The sequence below is a fragment of the Bubalus kerabau genome, chromosome 22 (assembly GCF_029407905.1).
Source record: "Bubalus kerabau isolate K-KA32 ecotype Philippines breed swamp buffalo chromosome 22, PCC_UOA_SB_1v2, whole genome shotgun sequence".
NCBI classification, from domain to species: Eukaryota; Metazoa; Chordata; class Mammalia; order Artiodactyla; family Bovidae; genus Bubalus; species Bubalus kerabau.
In genome coordinates this window covers 45071384-45095427 of record NC_073645.1, presented here as the reverse complement: position 1 = coordinate 45095427, position 24044 = coordinate 45071384, and the positions used below count along the sequence as shown (strand labels likewise).

Here is a 24044-nt window from a genome sequence, read left to right as displayed (position 1 = left end):
AGGCCAGAGAGTGACTAACACACTGCCTGTGATGAGAGCCAGGTTTCAACCCAAGCCCAGCGTGTTACGTGCTGAGTACAGTCAACACGAGGATGGTATCTTCCTGCGACTTTCTATTTCACGTTCTCTCCAGGGCATTTGCTTCGCCCCAACTTGGAACCACAGCCACGATGCCAGTGTGCAGCTGAGGCCCACCTAGGGGTTTACAGTGGCTTTTCCACCTGACCTGGATGACTTGGTTTCCACCCGAGAGCCAAGAGAACATGGAAACCTTAGAGAGTTAAAGCACCTTCCTATGGCAGCTTTACTTTCTTGCATTTCCTGTGTAGGAACTAGAAGGTCCATGTTATTTTACTTGAAAAACAAACAAATGTTCAAGCAACGTTCCTAAATGACAGGCTTAATAAATAAATTTCTTAAAAATTAAAAGACTGCAACCTGAAACTATCACAGCATTGTTAATCGGCTATACTCCAATACAAAATAAGTTTTTTAAAAAAAAATTAAAAGACTGCATTACTCGTGTTTGTTTTACCTCTGATGCATAGTATTTGGCCATAGATGCTTCTTTAATCATTGGCCTTCCAGCTTCTAAGAGCCTCGCAGCATTGTATGTCAGTAATCGTGCAGCTTCCAGCTGGGTTGCCATGTGAGCCACTTGGTGTTGGAGCCCCTGGAATAGTCAGATCCAATGTAGAGAATCACGATTTCTGGAAACACAGCTCATTGTCAAAATCCCGCCTGTATATGGAACACTGACAGACTCAAAATATACTTGCCCAAAAAAAACCATTCATTTTGCAAAAGTGTTAGTTAGTTGTATCCAACTCTTTTCAACCTCATGGACTGTAGCCCGCCAGGCTCCTCTAGTCCATGGAATTCTCCAGGCAACAATACTGGAGTGGGTAGCCATTCCCTTCAAGGGATCTTCCCAAACCAGGGATCGAACCCAGGTCTCCTGATTGCAGGCAGATTCTTTACTGAGCCACCAGAAGGCACTTTAAAACCTGCAATCTAAAATAAACCACTCCACATATTGCTTCTGAAAAATTTTTCAAAGTTCATGTAAATTGTTTACAACTGCCGAGATTTAAAGCCTTCCCTGGTGGCTCAGTGGTAAAGAATCTGCCTGCAATGTAAGAGCCGTGGGAGATGCGGGTTTGATCCCTAGATCGGGAAGATTCCCTGGAGGAGGGCATGGCAAACCACTCCAGTATTCTTGCCTGGAGAATCCCATGAACAGAGAAGCCTGGCGGGCTACAGCCCATGGGGTCGAGAAGAGTCAGATACAACTGAAGTAACTTAGCATGCATGTGAAGATTTAAAAGATAAATTATCGTAGAATTATGTTTAAAAATGTGAGTGTTATTTTTAATACTGTGTCAAGCACTTGAAACATCTGAAAGAAAGTGAAAGCCGCTCAGTCGTGTCCGGCTCTTTGTAACCCCATAGACTATAGCCTGCCAGGCTCCTCTGTCCATGGAACTCTGCGGGTCAGAATACTGGAAAGAGTAGCTGTTCCCTTCTCCAGGGGATCTTCCTAACCCAGGGATCGAACCCAGGTCTCCAGCATCGCAGGCAGATGCTTTACCATCTGATTCACCAGAGAAGCCCCTTAAAACATCTATTTGATTCCAAATCATCCTAAAGAGTATGTAGTGTTATCTTTATTTTACAGATGAAGCAGCCGAGGTTTGCAGAGGTGATGTAACATGCTCAAGGACTAAGCCAGCAAGACAAAGAACCAGCATTCTAACCCAGGATGTCTGACCACAAACCCCAGGCTCTGGAACTTGGAAGCCGCGAGGAGGCAGCTCCCAAGTGCTCACCGGTGTGTCCTCAATCGCGCCATAACCAGGCCTCGAGGATACTGTTCTGCCCTTGGAGAAGGCCAATGAAGTCACAAGCATACACACAGAGGCCTGTTCCTTCCTCCCTGTGCCTCTCCCTTTAAAATCCCGAGAGGATTCCCTTGCGGCTTTGTAACGAAGCTTTTCATTAACAGGAAGACGCGAGTATGCAACGGTAGAAAGATGCTAATAATTACATACCTGAAAATCAAATACCCTTCTGCCAAACTGTTCCCTTTCTTTAATATATGGAATAGTGCAGTCAAAACAGCCTTGAGCCAGTCCCAGCATCTGTTAAAAAAAAAATCAGAATTTCTTATTTTTTATTAATACTTTATGTTCTTGATTATTCAGGTTACAAATTCTTTTTACATGCAAATTGAAAAGTTGGGGTAGAGAAAGAACTAGGCATACCAAGATGGTGAGGCATATGTTAATGACCTTCACCCACTGCATTTATAGAACTTAAGTTCTAGTAATTGGGAGAACACTTCCCTGATGGCTCAGAGGGTAAAGAACCTGCCTGCCAATGCAGGAAATACAGGAGACTCAGGTTCGATCCCTGGGTTGGGAAGATTCCCCAGAGAAGGAAATGGCAACCCACTCCACATGCTTGCCTGGGAAATCCCATCAACAGAGGAGCCTGGTGGGCTACAGTCCATGGGGTCGCAAAAAGTTGGGTGTGACTCAGCAGGCAGGAAGGCAGGGTGCTCCATCTTTCTCTGTGTTCTATTGCCACTGTCACTAAGCTTAGATTAGGAAGTCATAAAGTCGTGAATTGGGAGAAAATGTGAGTAATTTCCTATGAAGAAGAGTATACTTGATTCCAGCATGGAGGCAGACTTTTTGGTGTGGTTATGCCCACTTTTACGGATTCTTCTTCTTTATGCTTGAGTCTCTAGACACAAACTAAGCCTCAGAAATTTTATTGCTTCTGAACCTTCTATCTTCTGGTCCATTTCATATATGATCAGGATTAATAAGAGCTTTGGTGCTGGATAAGACTCTTGAGAGCCCCTTGAACAGCAAGGAGATCAAACCAGTCAATCCTAAAGAAAACCCTGAATATTCATTGGCAGGACTGATGCTGAAGCTGAAGTTCTAATACTTTGGTCATCAGTTACGATGAGCTGACTCAGTGGAAAAGACCCTGATGCTGGGGAAGACTGAAGGCAGGAGGAAAAGAGGGTGATAGAGGATGAGATGGTTGGATGGCATCACCAAATCAATGGACCTGAGTTTGAGTGAACTCTGGGAGATGGTGAAGGACAGGGAAGCCTGGCGCGATGCAGTCCATGGGGTCACAAAGAGTCAGACAGGACTTAGCGACTGAATAACAAGAGCTTCGGTGGGTTGGGTGTCAGGACGTAAAGGAGCAGTGTTTCTCAACCCTGACAGCACGTCAGAATCATCTGCTGCTGCTGTTGCAAAGTCACCTCAGTCGTGTCCAACTCTGTGTGACCCCATAGACGGCAGCCCACCAGGCTGCCCCGTCCCTGGGATTCTCCAGGCAAGAACACTGGAGTGGGTTGCCATTTCCTTCTGCAATGCATGAAAGTGAAAAGTGAAAGTGAAGTCGCTCAGTCATGTCTGACTCTTAGCGACCCCATGGACTGTAGCCTACCAGGCTCCTCCGTCCATGGGATTTTCCAGGCAAGAGTACTGGAGTGGGGTGCCATTGCCTTCTCCGTCAGAATCATCTAGGGGAACTCAAATAATAAAAATACCAATGTGGGGCTGCCCTGAGCAGTAACCTCTCCAGGACCACAAATGCTCAGCCACCCTCCTTCCCTTGCCGCTTGACTTAGAGCAGAATATGAGAGGGACCATTTTCATACTGTTCATGGGGTTCTCAAGGCAAGAATACTGAAGTGGTTTGCCACTCCCTTTCCCAGTGGACCACATTTTGTCAGAACCCTCCATCTGCCTGGCCTGCTGCAGTCCATGGGGCTGCGGAGTTGGACACGACTGAGTGACTGAACTGATGAGAGGGACCATAAAGCTAAGAGTCTATCCAGCACTCGGGGTGAGTCCTTCAAAGCACAGCGCTTCTTTCTGGAGCGACGAAAATGTTCTAGGATAAGAGTGGTGACCGCTAAGCAACATTGGGAATATAACACATGCTACTGAATTATTCACTTTAAAATGATTAATTTTGTTACACAAACCTCACCTCAATAAATTATTTTCAATGGTGGAAAAACAAACAAACAAACAATGTGGGGGTCTAGCAACCAAACCCAAACCCTGGGTGTGGGACGGAAGGGGGAGGGAGAGTGGGCCTGAGCACCAGCATTCTGAAAACTCTTTAATGATTTAATGCACAGCGAGAGTTGGGACCACTGACACAGAGATGCCAGTAAAAATATCAGTGTATACATGTGAGGATCAAATCAGGATATGGTGGCAGTTATAGCTGGATTGTCTCATTGCCATCCCCATCTCCATAAGAACTGAATGAATTTGAGCTTAGAAACTGTTTCTACATTTCAACATTAGGTAGCTGTTAAATCACTATCTAATTAGATCAAACCATGTAGGTTTTAGAAAAAGGAAAAAGAAAATCAATAGTTAAGCTTTGGGGGGAAATGCCCACAAACTTATATTTCATTAGTGTTCATTCAAATTTTTCCTCAGCCTTTTACTTTGAACTTTCTGGAGGATGGAATATTATGCACCATTATATTAAGGACAAAACCCAAACCAAGTCAAAACCCCAAAAGCAAATTAAAATGAAGCAGCAACTCACTGTACTTTCGGCTGTGAGAGAAGATGCTGCTGCTAAACTCTTACAACTAAAGTTCACAGGATGTCAACAATATAGTTTATGGACACAAATTGTAGTGATCACTTGTCAGGCAACAGAGGCTTTTCCAAAACAGTGTACAATGTTCACTATAAATAGTGAAAAACTAAAATTCTTTATAACTACAGAGTTTTAAGGATGGACGCCTTCAGTTCACTGTTACAGGTGCCTCCCTCTCTAAAAGGCATTCACAGTATTAATCAAGAAACAATAACTACCAGACCTTACTCTTTGTTTCTCTTTTTTCTGACCTTAACTTTTAATTAGGTTATACAATAACCTGGAATAATTAGACTAAAGCCCAGGCTGTTATTTACTGCCAGCCATCTGTATTATTTATGTGTCTGGGAAGAACAAAATCCAGTGCTATAGTTTTTAATGCCATATCTGATGAAGCTGAATCACAGGAAAAACTTTAAAATGAAAAGATAAGCCAGTTCTCTTTACTGATATGTTATCTGTGCTTTGTGGGAAATATGGGTTAAGTTTTGAGCTAAGAATATTTTATTAGCAGATTAACAGTAGTTAAGAAAAATCTAGAGTAAAATTATAATTTAACTACTCCAAATAGTTGATATATGCAGTATCTTCAAAATCTAAAAGCTGTACGTTTTTGAGTTCTGAATACTCATTGATTAAAAGTTAATATGTTACAAAAATGAATTCATAAAACCAAAGATTTCACTTTGTGATTCTAGAAAGCAACTGGAGTCATCTAACAGAAAAATTTAATATGCTATTTAAAGGGCAAATTTGGTTAAAAAAAATTGAATTGTTCTTATCTTATATATCTGTTTAATTGTTGCCATTTTATCTCTAAGTGCCAGGCCAAAAATTTGTTTGATTTTCACATGCAAAACATTAAGTAAAAATCTTTCATTATCTACAGAGACTCTCACTACACAATAGACTGTAACGTGTTCCTTTTTTCTGAAAGATTTATTTACTTATTTTAAATGTTTATTTATCTGGTTGCGCTGGGTCTTGGTTGTGGCACCTGGGATCTTCGATCTCCCTTGCGGCACGTGCGATCTGGTTCCCCAACCATGGATCAAACCTGGGCCCCCTGCACTGGGAACATGGAGTCAGCCACTGGACTGCCAGGGAAGTCCCCTGAATGTTACTTGTTCTTAATTTTTAAAATTGCAAAATGAATTCCATGCTTTGAAAAGTTGATTTTCAAAAAAAAATACCACATTTAATCTACAATGTACTTAAGTTATCAATCCAAGTATTAGATAATACTTTAATGCTCTCAAAGCAGAAAAAAACTGTTAGCTCTAAGCCACTATTTGGGTCTCAGGACATTACATAATTGACCAAAGCAGAATTTTAAAGAAATCACAGCCAGAAGCTATTCTTTCGCTTCATGGAAGGGAAGGGCGCCATCTTGTGTTGAAGAGCTTCCAAATACTCACTGGTTTTACTGATTTTTTTTTTCTTTTTACATTTTAATTGACTGTGTGTGGAAGAATCAAGTTAAAGGGTAAAATCTGACTAACCTGTGCAGCGATTCCTATTCTGCCTTCATTAAGACTCCCGATGGCGTACTTATAGCCGTGCCCAACTTGCCCCAGGATATTTGTTTTTGGAACCTGAAAAGAAAAATGTGCAGTTATTCCTCAATTTAATTTGCCATAATTCATTTTGATTATATATTTTTAAATGCACATATACTCTTAGTTTCTGTGATAACACTCTAGCATAGTATTCATTAAACTCCAAGAAAATTGTCCAGTATGTCTCTGTAACTCCTTCTAAACTGCTTCCCACGCACTCTCAGGGGGATAGAACTCAAGTCCACGCTGTTCACTACTGCATCCTCCAGAGCCTAGCACAGACATCTTTTGAATCTAGAAGAATGAAATCTCATACAATTAATCAACAACATAAATGAATAACAATTTCCACCTCCCCCTCCCCGAACTCTTACTTGTATGCTACAATGTGAGATAAACTATCAGGAATAACAGAAAACGTGGACGGGTAGTCAGCCTTTCTTCCGTTTAGACTATTACTGTGACAAGAATCAATGGAGGGGTGCATGTGGACACGTGCGTGTGGACACAAGATAAAGCAGGAGCGAAGAAACAGATTAAACTGTTTACTGACTAGGAGCAATTAAAAAAAAAAAAAAATACACTTGGTAGAATTCCCTGGTGGTCCAGTGGTTAGGAGTCTGTGTTTTCACTGCTGGGGGCACAGGTTTGATCCCTGGTTGGGGAACGAAGATCTCACAAGCCGTGTGGCATGGCCACAAAAATAAACCTGCTTTATGGATAGCAGGAGAGAAATTTAAAAAAAATACGCTTAGCTTCTTAACATGAGCAGTTAGGAGACAAGAGTGGGCAGCATGGGGAAAGCAAAGGGAGATGAGGAGAAGAAAGAGAGCTGGGGTGCAGCAGTGAGGCTCACACGACCCCATAAGGACACCCCAGGAGCACATACACAGTCACCAGGGAGCCAAAAAGGCGACATTCTCACCAGCGGCAGCTGATGGATGGCTGATGGATCGCATCCGGCCCTACCGCAGTCAGGTCTAAAGCACCCCATCCCAGTCATCGTTTTTTTTTTTTTAAGACTCAGCTCTCACCTGCGGTGGGGCTGCCTAGCTGTTTTCCACTCTTCCTGGGCAACAGCCCCACCTTGTGGCCTTGCTGTGGGCTTCCTCCTCCGAAGCATGTTTGGTGCAGAAGTAACAGGTTGCTCAACTATGAATGAGATGACTTCTCTGGGTTGGCACTTGAGACCAGCGGCTGGGCAGACAGGGTTTCAACCTTGGTCTCAACGCTTGTGAGAAGCACACTGAGGTCATGAACTCAACTAAGATCACTGTTCAAGAGGTTTACAAAATACTCTCCTGTGTAGGACTAATAATTTTGATACCTTACTCGCAACTATACATACAGGCAGAGCTTATTCCTTGTCTAAGATACCCACCTTGACATTTTCAAATGTGACTGGGCAGGTGGAAGATGCTCTGATTCCCAATTTGTTCTCTGGTTTCCCTACATGAAGGCCCTCGGTATCACCATCGACCAAGAAGCAGGTAATTCCTTTATACCCCTGAAATGCAGATTTAAAATGCTATCACCACTTTGACTGAGAAGATCTCTTGTTTCCAAAGGGCTCAAAGTAAACAGAAAACTAAAAGCAGACTTCAGCACTAATTACTAATGAACTCAGAGTTGCACCATGTGTGTTATGAAACCAGAGTGGTGCAAGTAGATTCAAAATCAAGAACTTCACACTTTCAGAAACTACTGTTGCTATCAAAATTATTAAGCAACACAAAAGTATTACATGATTAATTAATTCCCCATCTTAAATTTAACTTTATGTTTCAAAATTTTATTAAATGTTACCCTAGAGAAAAAACAAAAGCAATCTTTACCATTTTGCTATATGTCTATTTTTCAACTGAATGTGTATGTGTGTGCTCAGTCATGTCCAACTCTTTGCAACCCCAGGGACTGTGGCCCACCACGCTCCTCTGTCCATGATGGATACTCTAGGCAAGAAAACTGGGTTGCCACTGTCTTCTCCAGGGGATCTTCCAGACTCAGGATTGAACCCGTGTCTCCTGTGACTCCTGCATGGGCAGGAGGATTCTTTACTCCTGAGCCATCTGCGAAGCCCTTTTTCTTTTAAATAAGAATAAGCCCTTCTTATTTTAAGAATGTAATAAAACCTTCTTAAAAATAAATGTGCTAGAAAAACAATTTTAAAAAATAAAAGTGCTACGGGACTTCCCTGGCTGTCTAGTACTTAAGACTTCACCTTTCAATGTACGGGGTGTGGGTTCAATCCCTGGTTGGGGAGCTGAGATCCCACAAGCCTCCTGGCCAAAAAATAAAACAGAAGCAACACTGTAACAAATGCAATAAAACTTAAAATGATCCACATCAAAAATAAATAAATGTACTAAATAGCTACTTAAATTCATTATTGAACAGAAAATCTGAAATTCTATAAAATTTAAGATTTTAGCCTCCTGTCTAACAGATTAGGAGATTAATTAAATGGTCCTCCATGTAGCTAAAATTTATTGTTAATTGTAATATTTGTTTTAGGAGGTTAGTAAATAAGCAGATGAAAAGATGTCAGCTGTCTAACCTTTCCAATTCTGAGGAGAATGGAGAATTTAAGACTAAGTCCTAAGAAGAAAATGCAAGTAAAGAAAAGAAACAAAGAGAAAAGATGAGGGAGGCAATGGCTAGCACGTTTTTCTTCAAACTTACAGCAGAAAAGTCTGCATTTGCCATTACCACGAACAGCCCAGCAATCTCAGCACTGCTAATCCACATCTTTGACCCATTGATGATGTAATAATCTCCCTTTTTATCAGCTCTGGTCTTCATAGCAAATGAATCGCTACCTGCTCCAGTCTCTGAAATGCAGATACTTGATGCCTACACATGTGAGGAAAAAATTCCAAATTAAGACCTGTATTTATATTCTGCATAACAAATACCCACTTACAGCAAAATCAACACTTGAAAATCAAAAACTTCTGGCTACTTCCAAAAGACTGTGTGTATCGAAATAGTAACAGCATTCTGACAGCATTATTTCCCAAAATACATCCCACTGTTTGTCTAGGTCAGACTTAAAGATCTAAGCACACATATTCAAAGTTACATTTCATTAAACTGGTTTTCATAATTGCAATGTAAATGAAACCATCAATCAAAACAATAGATGTAATTAGGCCCAAAACAGAAATAATTTAGTTGTGCAAAGGTAATTCTCTAAATTTCCGAGTGTATTTTTCTAGTGTGTATTAGCCACTCAGTCATGTCCAACTCTTTGCGATCCCATAGACTGTAACCCACCAGGCTCCTCTATCCATGGAATTCTCCCGGCAAGAATACTGGAGTGGGGCGTCATACCCTTCTCCAGGGGATCTTTCTGATCTAGGGATCCAACCCAGGTCTCCTGCGTTGCAGGCACATTCCTTACCGTCTGAGCTCATTAATTTATTGAGCATTGCTTGAGTAATTAGTGGTGCTGTGTTGTGGTCTTAAACAGAAAAGCCAACACTGTAGCTACTTTTCTCCTGAAAACATCCTACATTTAGACAAGATCAGATCCATTTAAACAACTCATGTCAACTCACCTTTTCTGTAGCTAGCTTGGGCAAATAGGTAGCCTTCTGTTCTTCTGTTCCATATTTTCCAATCATCCTGTTAATTAATGTGTTCTGAATGTCACATAGCAGAGCCACAGATGCATCAACTTTGGCTAACTCCTCTATCACTAGGACAGAGGAAAAAAATGAAGCTCCTGTTCCTCCATATTTTGTGTCAATTTCAATACCCATCAACTAAAGGAAAAAGAAGGAAATATACATTAAGAAAGCTATTTTTTATATGGGACAATTTCTTGCAAGAATGAGTTCAAAAATAATTTGTAATTATATACATTCTTAATTTTTAAGTTCTGTACGTATATCTTATTTTTATTTGGTATGGCTCTATCCCTCTAAGTAACAACAAAAAAAATCTATAACAAACAGGAAAATCTATAACAGAAATATATTTTCAAAAGATAAAATGACATGCTAGAACTATCAACTATTTGCTTTTGGGATCTAAAAAACAAAAATAAGAGAGGTAATATAAAGGATACTGAAATGGAATAGCAATAAAATATGTAATAAGGAAACTGGAGAGAGCAGTGAATATCTCCAATTTCATTGAGTAGAATTTCTCTGAGTCAGTGCCCTCCACCTTGACCCTTTAAACTGAGATAATAATTGAATGAATAACTGAATGGCCATTCCTTTTGGGGCCATTTCAGCAAGTCCAGATGGTTAGCAGACCACATGTGGTCTAGTGTTTTCTAGAATCACACAAGACAAGGCCTAGGTGCCTGACAATCGTGGTCAAAACTGCTCAAGGCTTTTCAGTAACTGCCTGACTATTCAGTAACCGGTCTTCAGTCTGGAACATGAAACATCCACAATATTCTGTTTTTTAAGTGTCCTTGTTTCAGCAAGAGAATGTGTGCACATGTAATTCAAGACCCAAAACTGTGTATACTCTGACTTCTCTTCACATAGAATAAATCTTCTGCCTTTTACTAAGGTGGGTGGGGGGAGACACAAAGCTGTGACCAGGCAAAGAGGAATGCTTCTCTCTGCCCTCTCCAGGTAGTAGGGAGTTGCACGCGCTGCAGCCAGGGTATGGCTGTTGTGTTTTTAGCTGATGGCAAACTTAGCTGATAGGAAGTGTGAACCATAAAGGGGAGGATAGAAAGGCTGAGCAAACCAGCAATGATGTTCTATGAGGAAGAATTCAGGACTGGGAGGTGCCTGAAGGCTGACGGAGGTGTGCGAATATTAGACTATCGTATCTTTAACAGCTGTCAGAGACACTGCTTCTCTAAAAAGGTCACCGATGGACATATTTGTTAATTATCTTGGCAGGTGACCTCTGTAGAGGTCAGAAGTTAGGAGTCACGTGAGGCCGAGAATAGCTGATGCAAGATATGAAATGAAGCAGACCCCCCAAGGGGTGTGTGACAAGCAGGCAGCAGTGGCTGTGATGCGGCAGGCAATCTGTCGCTGCAGATGACCCTGCCTGCAAGAACTACCCCCTCGCGAGAGCGAAGCTCAAACTGTGGAACCCCAAGACCTCTCAGAGAAGCCTTGAGGTTCTCTATAAACGGACCTGGCTGAGAAATGGATGCTTTCTGAACCACTGTGACTTCACATAAGATTCTATTTTCCCAACAGTTTCACTGCTAAAAGAAAGCTGAAAAACTACTACTATATGGTATTAAAAAAAAAAAAAAAAACTAGTATTATTTGAACAGTAAGAAATAAAACAATCACTGGAAAAGGCTAATTTTCAAACAGGATAACTAGTTAAGATTTAAGCCAATGGCTCTGAACTAATAGGGACTATTAGTTCTGGAATAGCCTTGTGTGCTAAGTTGCTAAGTGTCCGACTCTGTGCAACCCCATGGACAGGAGCCCACCAGGCTCCTCTGTCCATGGGATTCTCCAGGCAAGGATACTGGAGTGGGTTGCCATGCCCTCCTCTGGGGGATCTTCCCAATGCAGGGATCCAACCTACATCTCTTTACCACTGCATTGGCGGGCAGGTTCTTTACCACTAGCGTCACCCGGGGTAGCCTTGCATGTGTGGGCTTAGTCGCTCACTCATGTCCAAGTCTTGGTGACCCCATGGACTATAGCCCAGCAGGCTCTACGGGGATTCTGCAGGCAAGAATACTGGAGTGGGTTGCCATGCCTTCCTCCAGGGAATGTTCCCGACCCAGGGATCGAACCCAGGCCTCCCACACTGCAGGCGGATTCTCTACCAGCTGAGCTATCAGGGATAGTCTTAGTATTCCAAAAAAAATCTTCCCACCTGTACAGAAGGAAGAGATGAAGAGTCCGGTGATTCTGAAATGTTCTCCGTGGGGTTCCCATGCTGATAACCTCTCCCTATACTCACAGTCAGAACATTTCTATTTTTATCTATTTTATATACTGTGCTTCTATTAAAGCACCATGAGTTTCTAATTAAAATGTTGGAAATTGGTTGCCTGGGTTAATTCTGATGGATGCCAGATACGAACCTCTTGCTTTTAGATTTCCTACATACACAGAGATTCGGGTAGATGCTCTGGTGTGAAGTTTTACTAAAGCAAGGTTTCGTAACCTTGGCGTTACTGAGCTGGATAATTCTGTGTCTCAGCAGGCCATCCTGTGCACTCTGTGATGTTCGGCCTGCATCTTCCTCGATGTCACAGCACACCTAGTTGTGACTACCACATCTTCAGACATTGCCAGATGTCCTCTGGGGAACAAAAATAGCCCCCAGTTGAATACCACTGGTCTGAAGAAATCACTCTTGCTTCTAACGTTTTACATAGAAAGCACCGGTATTTCTAATTTTAAAGTTAATTCAATTAAAAAAATTTTTTTAACTAGGCTCTCAATCTGAAAGAGAAGTCACATAATTCTGACTAGGAAATAATGCCATCATTACCATTCCTAAATTTAAAAGTATGCATACATTTTAACACTGGAAGGTATTTATGAAAGTTTGAAATTAGAATAATCATTAATTATATACCCCTTGTTGAAATAATCCTTGTATTATGGATTTTTCCATTTTTGAATCTTCATCCATTTTTGAAACAAAAGGAGCAACTTGTTCTTGGGCAAATTTTTTAACTGTAGGGGAAAAAAAAAACTAATAAGTCTTTATCTTATAAATCTGGCATGTATTAATTTAAAAAAGAAAAAAGGAGGACTTAAAATTAATGACAAAAATCCCATTCACAAACTTAGGAGAACACCTCCCCGAGTCCTGTCGCAGGCCGTGTGATCTCAGGTTCACTCACCTGCGCTCTTGATCATCATCTCCTCATCCGTAAATGTTTGCAGAGGAGCAAGAGGTAGTCCATTGCTTGTCGCTTTGAGCTGAGCTTCTGACTGAGAACAATTTAGGGCATGAGGAGGAGTTTTCCAGGAAGACAGGCAGCTTGGGAAGTTTCTTCGTAGCTGTGAGAACAGTCGCCATTGAGTAGGGAATACTCGCACGCGCGCCCGCGCGCGCGAGGGCAGAAAAGCGCGAGGGCAGAAAAGAGGAGGGAACGTCAGCTGCTTTGGGAGTTACCTTTACAAACCCACCCTTTGTAACTTCTTTCAGCAAAATAAGAGAGATTGGCCTGGCGCGTTAAGATTCACCATCCTGTGACCAAAAACCCAAGCTGGGTTATCCGGGAAGGAGCTGTTCTAAAGGAACACGTCTCCCCACATAATTACTTCTTACCTTCGAGGAAACACAACGTTCCAGGTGGAACTCATTCTTCAGAGGACATGTTTCTGTAACTTCTTGGCTAGGAAAACTGGACTCTAACAGTACTGACTGACCACAGTGAAGAGAATTCTCTCGTGGGGCAGGGATGCGTGAGAGCCCGGGGACAGCTGAGGGAGCTGAGTGTCCCAGCTGCCCTGCCTGGCTGCAAGAATCTCTGCTTTTTGGGTTTCTGTGGCCAGTGTTTTTTTTTTTTTTTTTTTTTTTTCTTCAGCTTCTCATTAATTAGTACCAGAAGATACAGGTTAAGAAAACAGGCTCCAGAGTCCAAAAGAACTTGTGTCAGTCTGGCTGCTTATGTGATCTTGAAGTGAAAAGTGAAAGTCACTCAGTCATGACCAACTCTTTGTGACCCCATGGACTATAGTTCATGGAATTCTCCAGGACAGAATACTGGAGTGGGTTGCCTTTCCCTTCTCCAGGGGATCTTCCCAACCCAGGACTGAACTCAGGTCTCCGGCAGATTCTTTACCAGCTGAGCCACAAGGGAAGCCTAAGGATACTGGGATGGGTAGCCTATCCCTTCTCCAGCAGATCTTCCTGACCCAGGAATTGAACTGGGGTCTCCTGCATTGCAGGCGGATCTTGGGCAGGTGGTTTTTAACCTCTCTGTTAAAATCTCTCGGTCTTAGTTTTCTTCGTTGTAAAAATAAGGAAATAACCTTTGGAAAATAAGGATAATAACCTTGTGGAAGCAATCCACATCAAGGGTCTAACATGGTACCCACTGTATAGTAGGAGTTCAACAATGGTAATGAGCAACTCTCCTTGGACCCCTAGGAACACAGCAGTGGCGCTCTACGAGAAGCAGTCAGGCTTGTAACTCAGGGAAACTGCAAGCCTAGCTCCTCCTGCCAGTAGTGTGTCCCCCGTCACAGGGTCCCTAGTTCTTCAGCTTCTGGTCAACAATGGATTTGTTGTTGACCAGAAACAGAGAGAGACCATCTGATTTCAATGAAAAGAAAAGAGAGAGAGACACCATCTGATTTCAAATGCTTGTTATAAGTCTGTTTTTATGTCTGCATCTCCATTGCTGTCCTGCAAGTAGGTTCATGAGTGAAGTGAAAGTGAAGTGAAGTCGTTCAGTCGTGTCCGACTCTTTGCGACCCCATGGACTGTAGCCTACCAGGCTCCTCCATCCATGGAATTTTCCAGGCAAGAGTACTGGAGTGGGTTGCCATTTCTTCCAGGGTATCTTCCCGACCCAGGGATCAAACCCGGGTCTCCTGCATTGCAGGCAAACTCTTTACCATCTGAGCTACCAGGTTCATCAGTGCCATCTTTCAATATTCCATATGCATGTGTTAAGAGGGTGGGACGAATTGAGAGAATACCATGGAAACAGATACATTACCATAAGTAAAGTAAATAGCAAGTGGGAATTTGCCGTGTGACACAGGGAGCTCAACCCAGTGCTCTGTGACAACCTAGAGGGGTGGGATGGGGTGGAAGGTGGGAGAGGGGTTCAGGAGGGAGGGGACATATGTATACCTGTGGCTGATTCATGTTGATGTATGGCAGAGGCCAAAAAAATATTATAAAGTAATTACCCTCCAATTAAAAAAAAAAAAAGAGTACATAGGATATCTAGTATCACCTCTACCTGGAAAGAACCCAGAAAATGCTAGGCAGATGGAGGTAAAGAGGATGAGAAGGAGCACAGACAACCATGGCTTGGGATGCAGGGAATCAGACGTCGGGTGTAGGGGTATTAAAAGATAGGAAGTTAAATAAATGGATAAGTGTAAATTGCATACATGAAGAAATTATATGAAGATGCCATTCAACCACACTATAATTACACAGCGTGAATTATATTGCTATGTAAATTATATCTCAGTAAAGCTGTTAAAAAAAATTAGTGTTTTCCTTTCGGCCAACAAAAATTAACAGAATATACTCAAGATCTGCCAAATGCCTGAGAGCATATTGGGACAGAATTCACCAGTTCTGAGAAGCTGAGGGCACTGTCAGGACAAGACAGAGTTCATGGAACAGGCAAGAAGCAAAGTCAAGCTTTGCAAAATTAAAAAGCAAATGTAAAGTTGAGAAGAAAAAAAAAAAGCAAATTAGGCAATCTGACTATGCCCCAAGGCACAGCCAGCCCCCATTAAAAATACAGAGGAAGGAGTAGCACTTTCACACACAAAAAAACCCCGGGGGGCCAAATTCTTCTTAAAACTTGGAGAGAGGGGTCTCTCCAAGACCACCTATTGTCAAAAGGGAAGGTCTCCTATAGAGTACATTTAACCACCCCTATTGCTGTCAAACTGCAGGGGATATCTAGTTGGGTACATTTGTCCAGACTAAAGCTTTTTCCCTCAGAAACCCTGCAGGTCACGACAGAAAATGGTATACCTGTAAGCCAGAAGCTCTGAGATACCTGTTCAAAAGACAGGCACCATCAGACAGCTAAGTAAAATGATTTAGTGGGTTGGCTCCTATTTGAAGCCTTACTGGAACTTGGAAACACTCTTGTTCCCTTGCCTGACATGGTTCTTGACAACTGTCTGACTCTTGATACTCTTCTGACAGAACAACTACTTCCTGCTGCACTTGGATCAATGTGCCAGAACAGATAAAAGTTAATATTAAGGAAACACAAGCCTAGGCTGTATATTGTCACCCTGCTTATTTAACTTATATGCAGAGTACATCATGCGAAATGTCGGGCTGGATGAAGCACAGGCTGGAAACAAGATTGCCGGGAGAAATATCAATAACCTCAGATATGCAGATGACACCACCCTTATGGCAGAAAGTAAAGAGGAACTAAAGAACCTCTTGATATCAGAAAGTGAAAGAGGGGAGTGAAAAGCTGGCTTAAAACTCAACATACAGAAAACTAATATCATGGCATCCGGTCCTATCACTTCATGGCAAATAGATGGGGAAACAATGGAAACAGTCAGAAACTTTACTTTCTTGGGCTCCAAAATCACTGCAGATGGTGATTGCAGCCATGAAATTAAAAGACACTTGCTTCTTGGAAGAAAAGCTATGACCAGCCTAGACAGTATATTAAAAAGCAGAGACATTAATTTGCCAACAAGGGTCCGTCTAGTCAAAGCTATGGTTTTTCCAGTGGTCACGTATGGATGTCAGAGTTGGACTATAAAGAAAGCTAAATGCCGAAGAACTGATGCTTTTGAACTGTGGTGTTGGAGAAGACTCTCGAGCGTCCCTTGGACTACAAGGAGATCAAGCCAGTCCATCCTAAAGGAAATCAGTCCTGAATATTCATTGGAAGGACTGATGCTGAAGCTGCAATTCCAATACTTTGGTCATCTGATGCGAAGAACTGAGTCATTGGAAAAGACCCTGATGCTGGGAAAGATTGAATGTGGGAGAAGGGGATGACAGGGGATGAGATGCTTGGATGGCATCACCAACTTGATGGACAGGAATTTGAGAAAGCTCCAGGAATTGGTGATGGACAGGGAGGCCTGGCAGTCCATGGGGTCGCAAAGAGTCGGACACGACTGAGCAACTGAACTGAACTGAACTGCACAAGCCCAGGCAGAGAGGTGTCAACTGAACAAGCCCAGGTGATACTGCCTCCCTTATCAACATTAAGGAAGACCAAAGTTAACCAGGTTCCTTCTCTTTCTAGGTCCTTCAATGGCTATTGCTCTCCTTTACATCCCTTGCTTGTTTAACCTTTTGGTTAAGTTTGTGTCCTTTTGGCTCCAACAGCTTGATGTAAGGCTCATGATGGCTCAAGGAACTCAGCCCATTCCAGTGGAGAGTGGCCCAGGTCCCTACAGGTCCTTGGAACAGTCATCGAGGGACTTCTATACCTCTAGGGTCTGCGGTCCCTGTCTAGCAGGAGGAAGTTTCAGAAGAGACCTTCAGCATCTTAAGAACAACAATGTAGAGTCTCTCAGTGGGGAATGAGACAGGTCTGGGATCTGGGACCCTTTGCTGCACTGCTGCAAAGCTTATACCTGAACAACCTCTCCTCCAGCAAGAAAATACAAAGAAACTAAATGGGATGAAAAATAACTGCCTGCATGAGCAGTTAGGGCAGATTCTGGGCAAAAGATACAAAGAGACCAAAAAACCCAACTGCCATATCTGAAGAGCCTGGAGCAAATGCATGCCGCAGTACACACCACCTAAGGGGTGGGCAGACCACCTAAGCAAGCCACCCTCCTACCTGAGCCCTGGACATGTCCCTACCCTTTCCCATATAAGGAACAAGTGCAGCCTTCCTTGGGGGGCAGAGCAAGCAAGGGAACCTGTTGGTTTGTTCTCATACACCCCCACCCTGCAGCAGGAGTCCCAGTAAAGCCTGGCCTGAAAAAAAAAAAGCATATGTAGTAATATATTGCAATGTATTCTCTTAATAGCTTTGAGTGCTCACTGAAAAACTTATTGATAAAAAAGGAAAAAAGAAACAAGAGTCACCATGTCTGACATCACTGTTAATCTCGCCTACATATGGGTTAGTCTTTGCAGTTCTGTGCCTAAGAGTACATGCAGTCTGCTCTGGGTTCTCCTGGGGAAAAGAAATACTGGCCAGTCAGGGGGAAAAAAAATGTGTCCATCTCAATTTTTCTAGCTGATTCTGTTTTGAGAATTAGGAGACAGACAATTCAGGGCAAAGTTGCACGGACCTTTTTTTTTTTCTCATTAAAAGACAGAGCTGAGAAATGAAAACTTGGGACTAGATAAAAGGTAGGGGGAAGACACCGCTTTCTTCCTGTTGAAAACAAAGGACAAGAAAGAGTGAAGTAAGAAATGCAAATATGAAGGGCCCCCCCCATCCGACTTCTCCGGGGGTGGGGCAGGGGAGTGTTGCTAAGCAGCAGCAGGAGACAGAGTGATCAGCAGTAGCAGGCACAAGGAGGGAAGAAGAGTGGGAGAGGGGAGCTGGAGGTGAGTGTGGGCGCCCTTCTGGTCAGCGGCTGGGTGGGGCCCTCAATCTAGATTCGAAGGAATCAAAGAATGGGCCAAGCTACGTTCTGCACAAAATGCTCGGGAATCTTGCCTATTACACGTCAAAAGCGGTAATACACTGCCCACATTTCTTATTTCTAGGGGAGATTTGCTTCACTAAACCCACTACAGAACTCGCTGTACATCACCTTTCTACCAAAGCTGATCTTCAGCAGAAAACCCAGCACTGAGAAACTTAAGATGCCAGGGGGTCTTATTGCATCCAGTTTTCCCCGCTGACACAATTGTGACCCCCTTAGTCTCAATATTGCTACTGATAAACTATATGACTGTCCAACCCATAGCAGTTACTTTAGACACAAGATAACAGGGGCAAACGTACTTTTAAGAAGTGGTGTACAAGTATAGGAGATTACTGAAGATATTCATCATAAAATAGTGGCTGTATATGTTAAGTGAATGGAATCCATTATAAACTAAAGCATTGAAAGATAACACCTCTCCTTTTGGGCAGAAAAAAAAAAAGATTTCCTTTTAATACAGCAGTTCTTAATAAAGGAGATGTCTCCTTGCCTTGCCTTTAACAGCTCAGCCCAAGGTTTCCACGATGATTTTCAACTGCCCCCTGCCCCTCAGTGTTGACCTCAGCCTCTGCAATTTGGTGTCCACTCCATCAAAATGATTTTCCACAGTTATAACCCATTGCACCACATCATCACATTTTTTTGTATAGAGCAGCAATTGCTAGCTGAATGGAATAATGGTTATTTATGCCTTGCCAAATACTTTTCGAAGCTTGAGTCTGATCTGTTTCCTACTCAACCGCCCAGAGTTCTGCTGCACTCAGAAGTACTAATGATCAAATCTGGGGTCTGCAGGCTCCTATAGGCAGAACAACAAAGCCCATGAACACAGATGGGGGAAAAACTATATTTTATTTCACTAACCTCTAACTGGAATATTAGAGATTATGCTAATATTTGATTCAGTTCCGTTCAGTCGCTCAGTTGTGTCTGACTTTTTGCGACCCCATGAATCACAGCACGCCAGGTAATGCTAATCAGAGAAATCAGCATTCTTTGATCATGAACGTTGGCAATAAGTTACAGTCGTTATCATCTGTGACTGTCACCAAATCACAGATACCTTTACATCAGTTGAAATATTGTTGGGGGCTCATCACCACTTCAAAACTGTAGTTGTTATCCAAACTTCTGTCAGGTCTTACTTAAGAAGCACATATTCTTCTATCGCAACATAAGGTATACATATCACTTTTATGGTAACTGATTTCCTTTGTGATCCTATATATTTTATGCATTTTAAAACATTTTGAGAAAAGGTCTATAAACGCAACTACTTTGCTGTCTACCTTCCACAAACAGCACAAAAAAGCTTAAGAAGGCCCAACTGCCGAGCGTTCTGGCGAAACTTGTTTAACTCATCGAGTGAATCGCAGCCCTTCTCAGCTAGGTTCTAGCTAACAAAGCGGTGTTGGAAACATCCTTCAAGTGTTTCGGTCAAGAAGCTTTCACATGTCCGAAAGGTAAAAAGGAAGACAGAGGAGAGGTCTTTTCCAAGGACACAATCGGGTATAGCAAGACCTTGCAGCCTAGTAGCCGGTCCCCTCCACTGTGCCCTCCTGACTCTCCTCACTGAACATGTGCAAGAATCTTTTTTTTTTTTTTTTAATTCCATTAAGCATCAGATTTCACAAGAGTTCATTCCAGCCAGTTTTTCTTGTTTTAACTTCTGACAATGAGAAACCTGACTATGGGCTCATGATCTAGGATGAATTTGCTTACTCAAATATAACACATACATGAAATCATTCAGAACAAACTACACCATGAGAATCAAATTAATCAGAGTGCTTGAGTCCAGTTCTGTCTTTGGCCCCATGTACCCAGTCAAAGCCTTTGACTGTGTGGATCACAATAAACTGTGGAAAATTCTGAAAGAGATGGGCATACCAGACCACCTGACCTGCCGCTTGATAAATTTATACGCAGGTCAGGAAGCAACAAGTAGAACTGGACATGGAACAACAGACTGGTTCCAAATAGGAAAAGGAGTACATCAAGGCTGTATATTGTCACCCTGCTTATTTAATTTATATGCAGAGTACCTCATGAGAAACACTGGGCTGGAAGAAGCATAAGCTGGAATCAAGATTGCCAGGAGAAATATCAATAACCTCAGATATGCAGATAACACCACCCTTATGGCAGAAAGTGAAGAGGAACTCAAAAGCCTCTTGATGAAAGTGCAAGAGGAGAGTGAAAAAGTTGGCTTAAAGTTCAACATTCAGAAAACTAAGATCATGGCATCTGGTCCCATCACTTCATGGGAAATAGATGGGGAAACAGTGGAAACAGTGTCAGACTTTATTTTTTTGGGTTCCAAAATCACTGCAGATGGTGACTGCAGCCATGAAATTAAAAGACACTTACTCCTTGGAAGGAAAGTTATGAGCAATCTAGACAGCATATTCAAAAGCAGAGACATTACTTTGCCAACAAAGGTCCGTCTAGTCAAGGCTATGGTTTTTCCAGTGGTCATGTATGGATGTGAGAGTTGGACTGTGAAGAAAGCTGAGCGCCGAAGAATTGATGCTTTTGAACTGTGGTGTTGGAGAAGACTCTCGAGAGTCCCTTGGATTGCAAGGAGACCCAACCAGTCCATTCTAATGATCAGTCCTGGGTGTTCATTGGAAGGACTGATGCTAAAGCTGAAAGTCCAATACTTTGGCCAACTCAAGAGTAGACTCATTGGAAAAGACTCTGATGCTGGGAGGGATTGGGGGCAGGAGGAGAAGGGGATGACAGAGGATGAGATGGCTGGATGGCATCACTGACTCAATGGACATGAGTTTGGGTAAACTCCGGGAGTTGGTGATGAACAGGGTGACCTGGTGTGCTGCAATTCATGGGGTTGCAAAGAGTCAGACACGACTGAGTGACTGAACTGAACTGAACTGAACCCAGTCAAGACTGTTTCTGAAAGTTCTTTCTTCACCTCATCTCAGTGTGGTAGTGTGATTCACTTGTAATGATGCTGAGACCAATTCCAACATCTGAGAGGCTTCCCCACGCCAACAAGCAACTTTCCAGCACCTACTGAGGCTCCTTCTATTCAACTCGATTTTGACACTACAGACCTGTGAAAGCAGCTCTTTGGCCCCTTTCCTGTTTCCCCATTTCTGTCTTCTTCCCTTCAGAGAACCTGCTTAAAGAAATGAGAGCACAGAACAATTTAACCTAACTCCTGACTAACTCTCCAGAATGCACACCTTGCCTTGCCTACCCTGCTGATTCTTTTCCAAGAATGAAAGACTAGCTCTTCAACCCCAAGATAACATCCGAAGTGAATCAGCCAGTTTGCATACAATGGAGGAGGCGGAATCCAACCTTCTGCCTCAGGGATTCACTGATATTCTTCCCCCTTTTTTTTCCCCTCTTTAAAAACTGTCAGGGCTGAGCAGAATCTTTGGAGGTGGTCTCAGGACATGAACCCACCTTTCCCCCATATTTCCAGGTTTTCTGATTACAGCATCTTTCCTTTTTTCTGACATTTGCCTCTTGATTTTTGCCTTTGAGTAGCAAGTGCCAAACCTGAATTCAGTAACAGATTTTGGTACCCAGCGTGGGGCTGGGCTCTGTGTTGGAACTGCCAGCTGCAGTGACTTGCCCTTAAAATGGTGCATCATAAAACTGCTTAATCTTTGAGAAGATTCAAAGAAAGGATTTTTTGACAATTTCAGGTTTTTAGTAACTTTTAAATCATACTGTTGAACTAGGTCAGATATATAAAGTCTAATGGAAACTGATTTCATAAAATGTTAAAAAGAAACTAGTTGACTTGAATACACTGATGAATATGGTTATAACTTTTTGGTTTTGTAAAATATTATCACCTTTTAATCTTACTTTCCCAGATATGAGGAAACCCTTTCCCCTTAAGCTAATTATGACTGACAGCAATTTGGTAAATTATACATTTGTTAGCAGACTTGAAACATTTTTTCCTCTCCACCTGATCCCTCCAGAGATTGAAAATGCTTACGTTCCTAGCAGCTTTATCAGGGAAATTAGGAAGGCCACATCTTAACAGGTGCAAAAATCTCACAGTATTTTGGGGATCTCAAAAAGCAAGGACTTCACCGAAATCCACAGCGCAAAAATATATGACAAGCCCTTGGTATGGTTTTCCTGGCCCTGAGACTCCTTATCAAACGTTCTAGCACAGCCAATTTAAAGGAGCCACTATGATCAATTAACCAGATTCAGTTTACAAACAAGTTTAACCTTAATTTGGTTATATTTGATTAAAACAAGGGTAATTTTAGATGAGATGTTTCACTGGATATCCAATTCTGATTCTTTTGAGTTCAGTTGCTCAGTCATGTCCAACTCTTTGGGACCACATGGATTGCAGCACACCAGGCTTACCCATCCATCACCAACTCCCAGAGCTTGCTCAAATTCATGTCCATTGAGTCGGAGATGCCATCCAGCCATCTCATCCTCTGTCATCCCCTTCTCCTTCTGCCTTCAATGTTTTCCAGCATCAGGGTCTTTTCCAATGACTCAGTTCTTGGCATCAGGTGGCCAAAGTATTGGAGTTTCAGCTTCAACATCAGTCCTTCCAATGAATATTCAGGACTGATTTCCTTTAGGATGGACTGGTTGGATCTCCTTGCAGTCAGTCCAAGGGACTCTCAAGAGTCTTCTCCAACACCACAGTTCAAAAGCATCAATTCTTCGGCATTCAGCTTTCTTTATAGTCCAACTCTGACATCCATACATGACTACTGGAAAAACCATAGCTTTGACTAGATGGACCTTTTTAATATGCTGTCTAGGCTGGTCATAGCTTTTCTTCCAAGGAGCAAGTGTCTTTTAATTTCATGGCTGCAGTCACCATCTGCAGTGATTTTGGAGTCCAAGAAAACAGTCTCTGACTGTTTCCATTGTTTTCCCATCTATTTCCCATGAAGTGATGGGACCAGATGCCATGATCTTAGTTTTTTGAGTGTTGAGTTTTAAACCAACTATTTCACTCTTCTCTTTCATTTTCATAAAGAGGCTCTTTAGTTCCTCTTTGCTTTCTGCTATAAGGGTGATATTATCTGTATATCAGAGGTTATATTTCTCCCGGCAATCTTGATTCAGCCTGTGCTTCATCCAGCCCGGCATTTCACATGATGTACTCTGCATATAAGTTAAATAAGCAGGGTGACAATATACAGCCTTGATGTGCTCCTTTCCCAATTCAGAACCAGTCCATTGTTCCATGTCTGGTTCTAACTGTTGCTTCTTGACCTGAATACAATTTCTCAGGAGGCAGGTACAGTGCCTGATTCTGATTCTTTTAACTGAGCTCTAAGACCCACTGCCCAGATAGTTCCTTGTTGTCATGCTACATACCTGTAAAGTTTAATCGAATTATTAAAAAAGATGCTCTATGCTTCTTTCAGAAGTTTGTCCCAGCAATCTACCTTAGGATGAATAGATGCCCCATGACCTGTAGCCCTGGGATTATATATACTGGAAGTGAAATGACGTGAAAGTCACTTAGTCGTGTCTGACTCTTTGTGACCCTGTAGACTATACAGTCCATGGAATTCTCCAGGCCAGAATACTGGAG

General features: G+C 42.3%; 1 protein-coding gene across 1 annotated transcript in view; it reads right to left on the bottom strand.

The window, feature by feature from the left end:
* The window catches only part of ACADSB (acyl-CoA dehydrogenase short/branched chain), a 46797-nt gene that overhangs the window by 5714 nt on the left and 17039 nt on the right, over positions 1 to 24044 (bottom strand). The window contains exons 2-9 of the mRNA XM_055559894.1: positions 13018 to 13177; positions 12747 to 12847; positions 9776 to 9982; positions 8898 to 9068; positions 7597 to 7722; positions 6159 to 6251; positions 2052 to 2141; positions 536 to 673 (exon numbers count right to left, since the gene is read on the bottom strand). Of these exons, the coding sequence (XP_055415869.1) occupies positions 536 to 673; positions 2052 to 2141; positions 6159 to 6251; positions 7597 to 7722; positions 8898 to 9068; positions 9776 to 9982; positions 12747 to 12847; positions 13018 to 13177 (1086 nt within the window). The remainder of the gene's footprint in view (positions 1 to 535; positions 674 to 2051; positions 2142 to 6158; positions 6252 to 7596; positions 7723 to 8897; positions 9069 to 9775; positions 9983 to 12746; positions 12848 to 13017; positions 13178 to 24044) is intronic.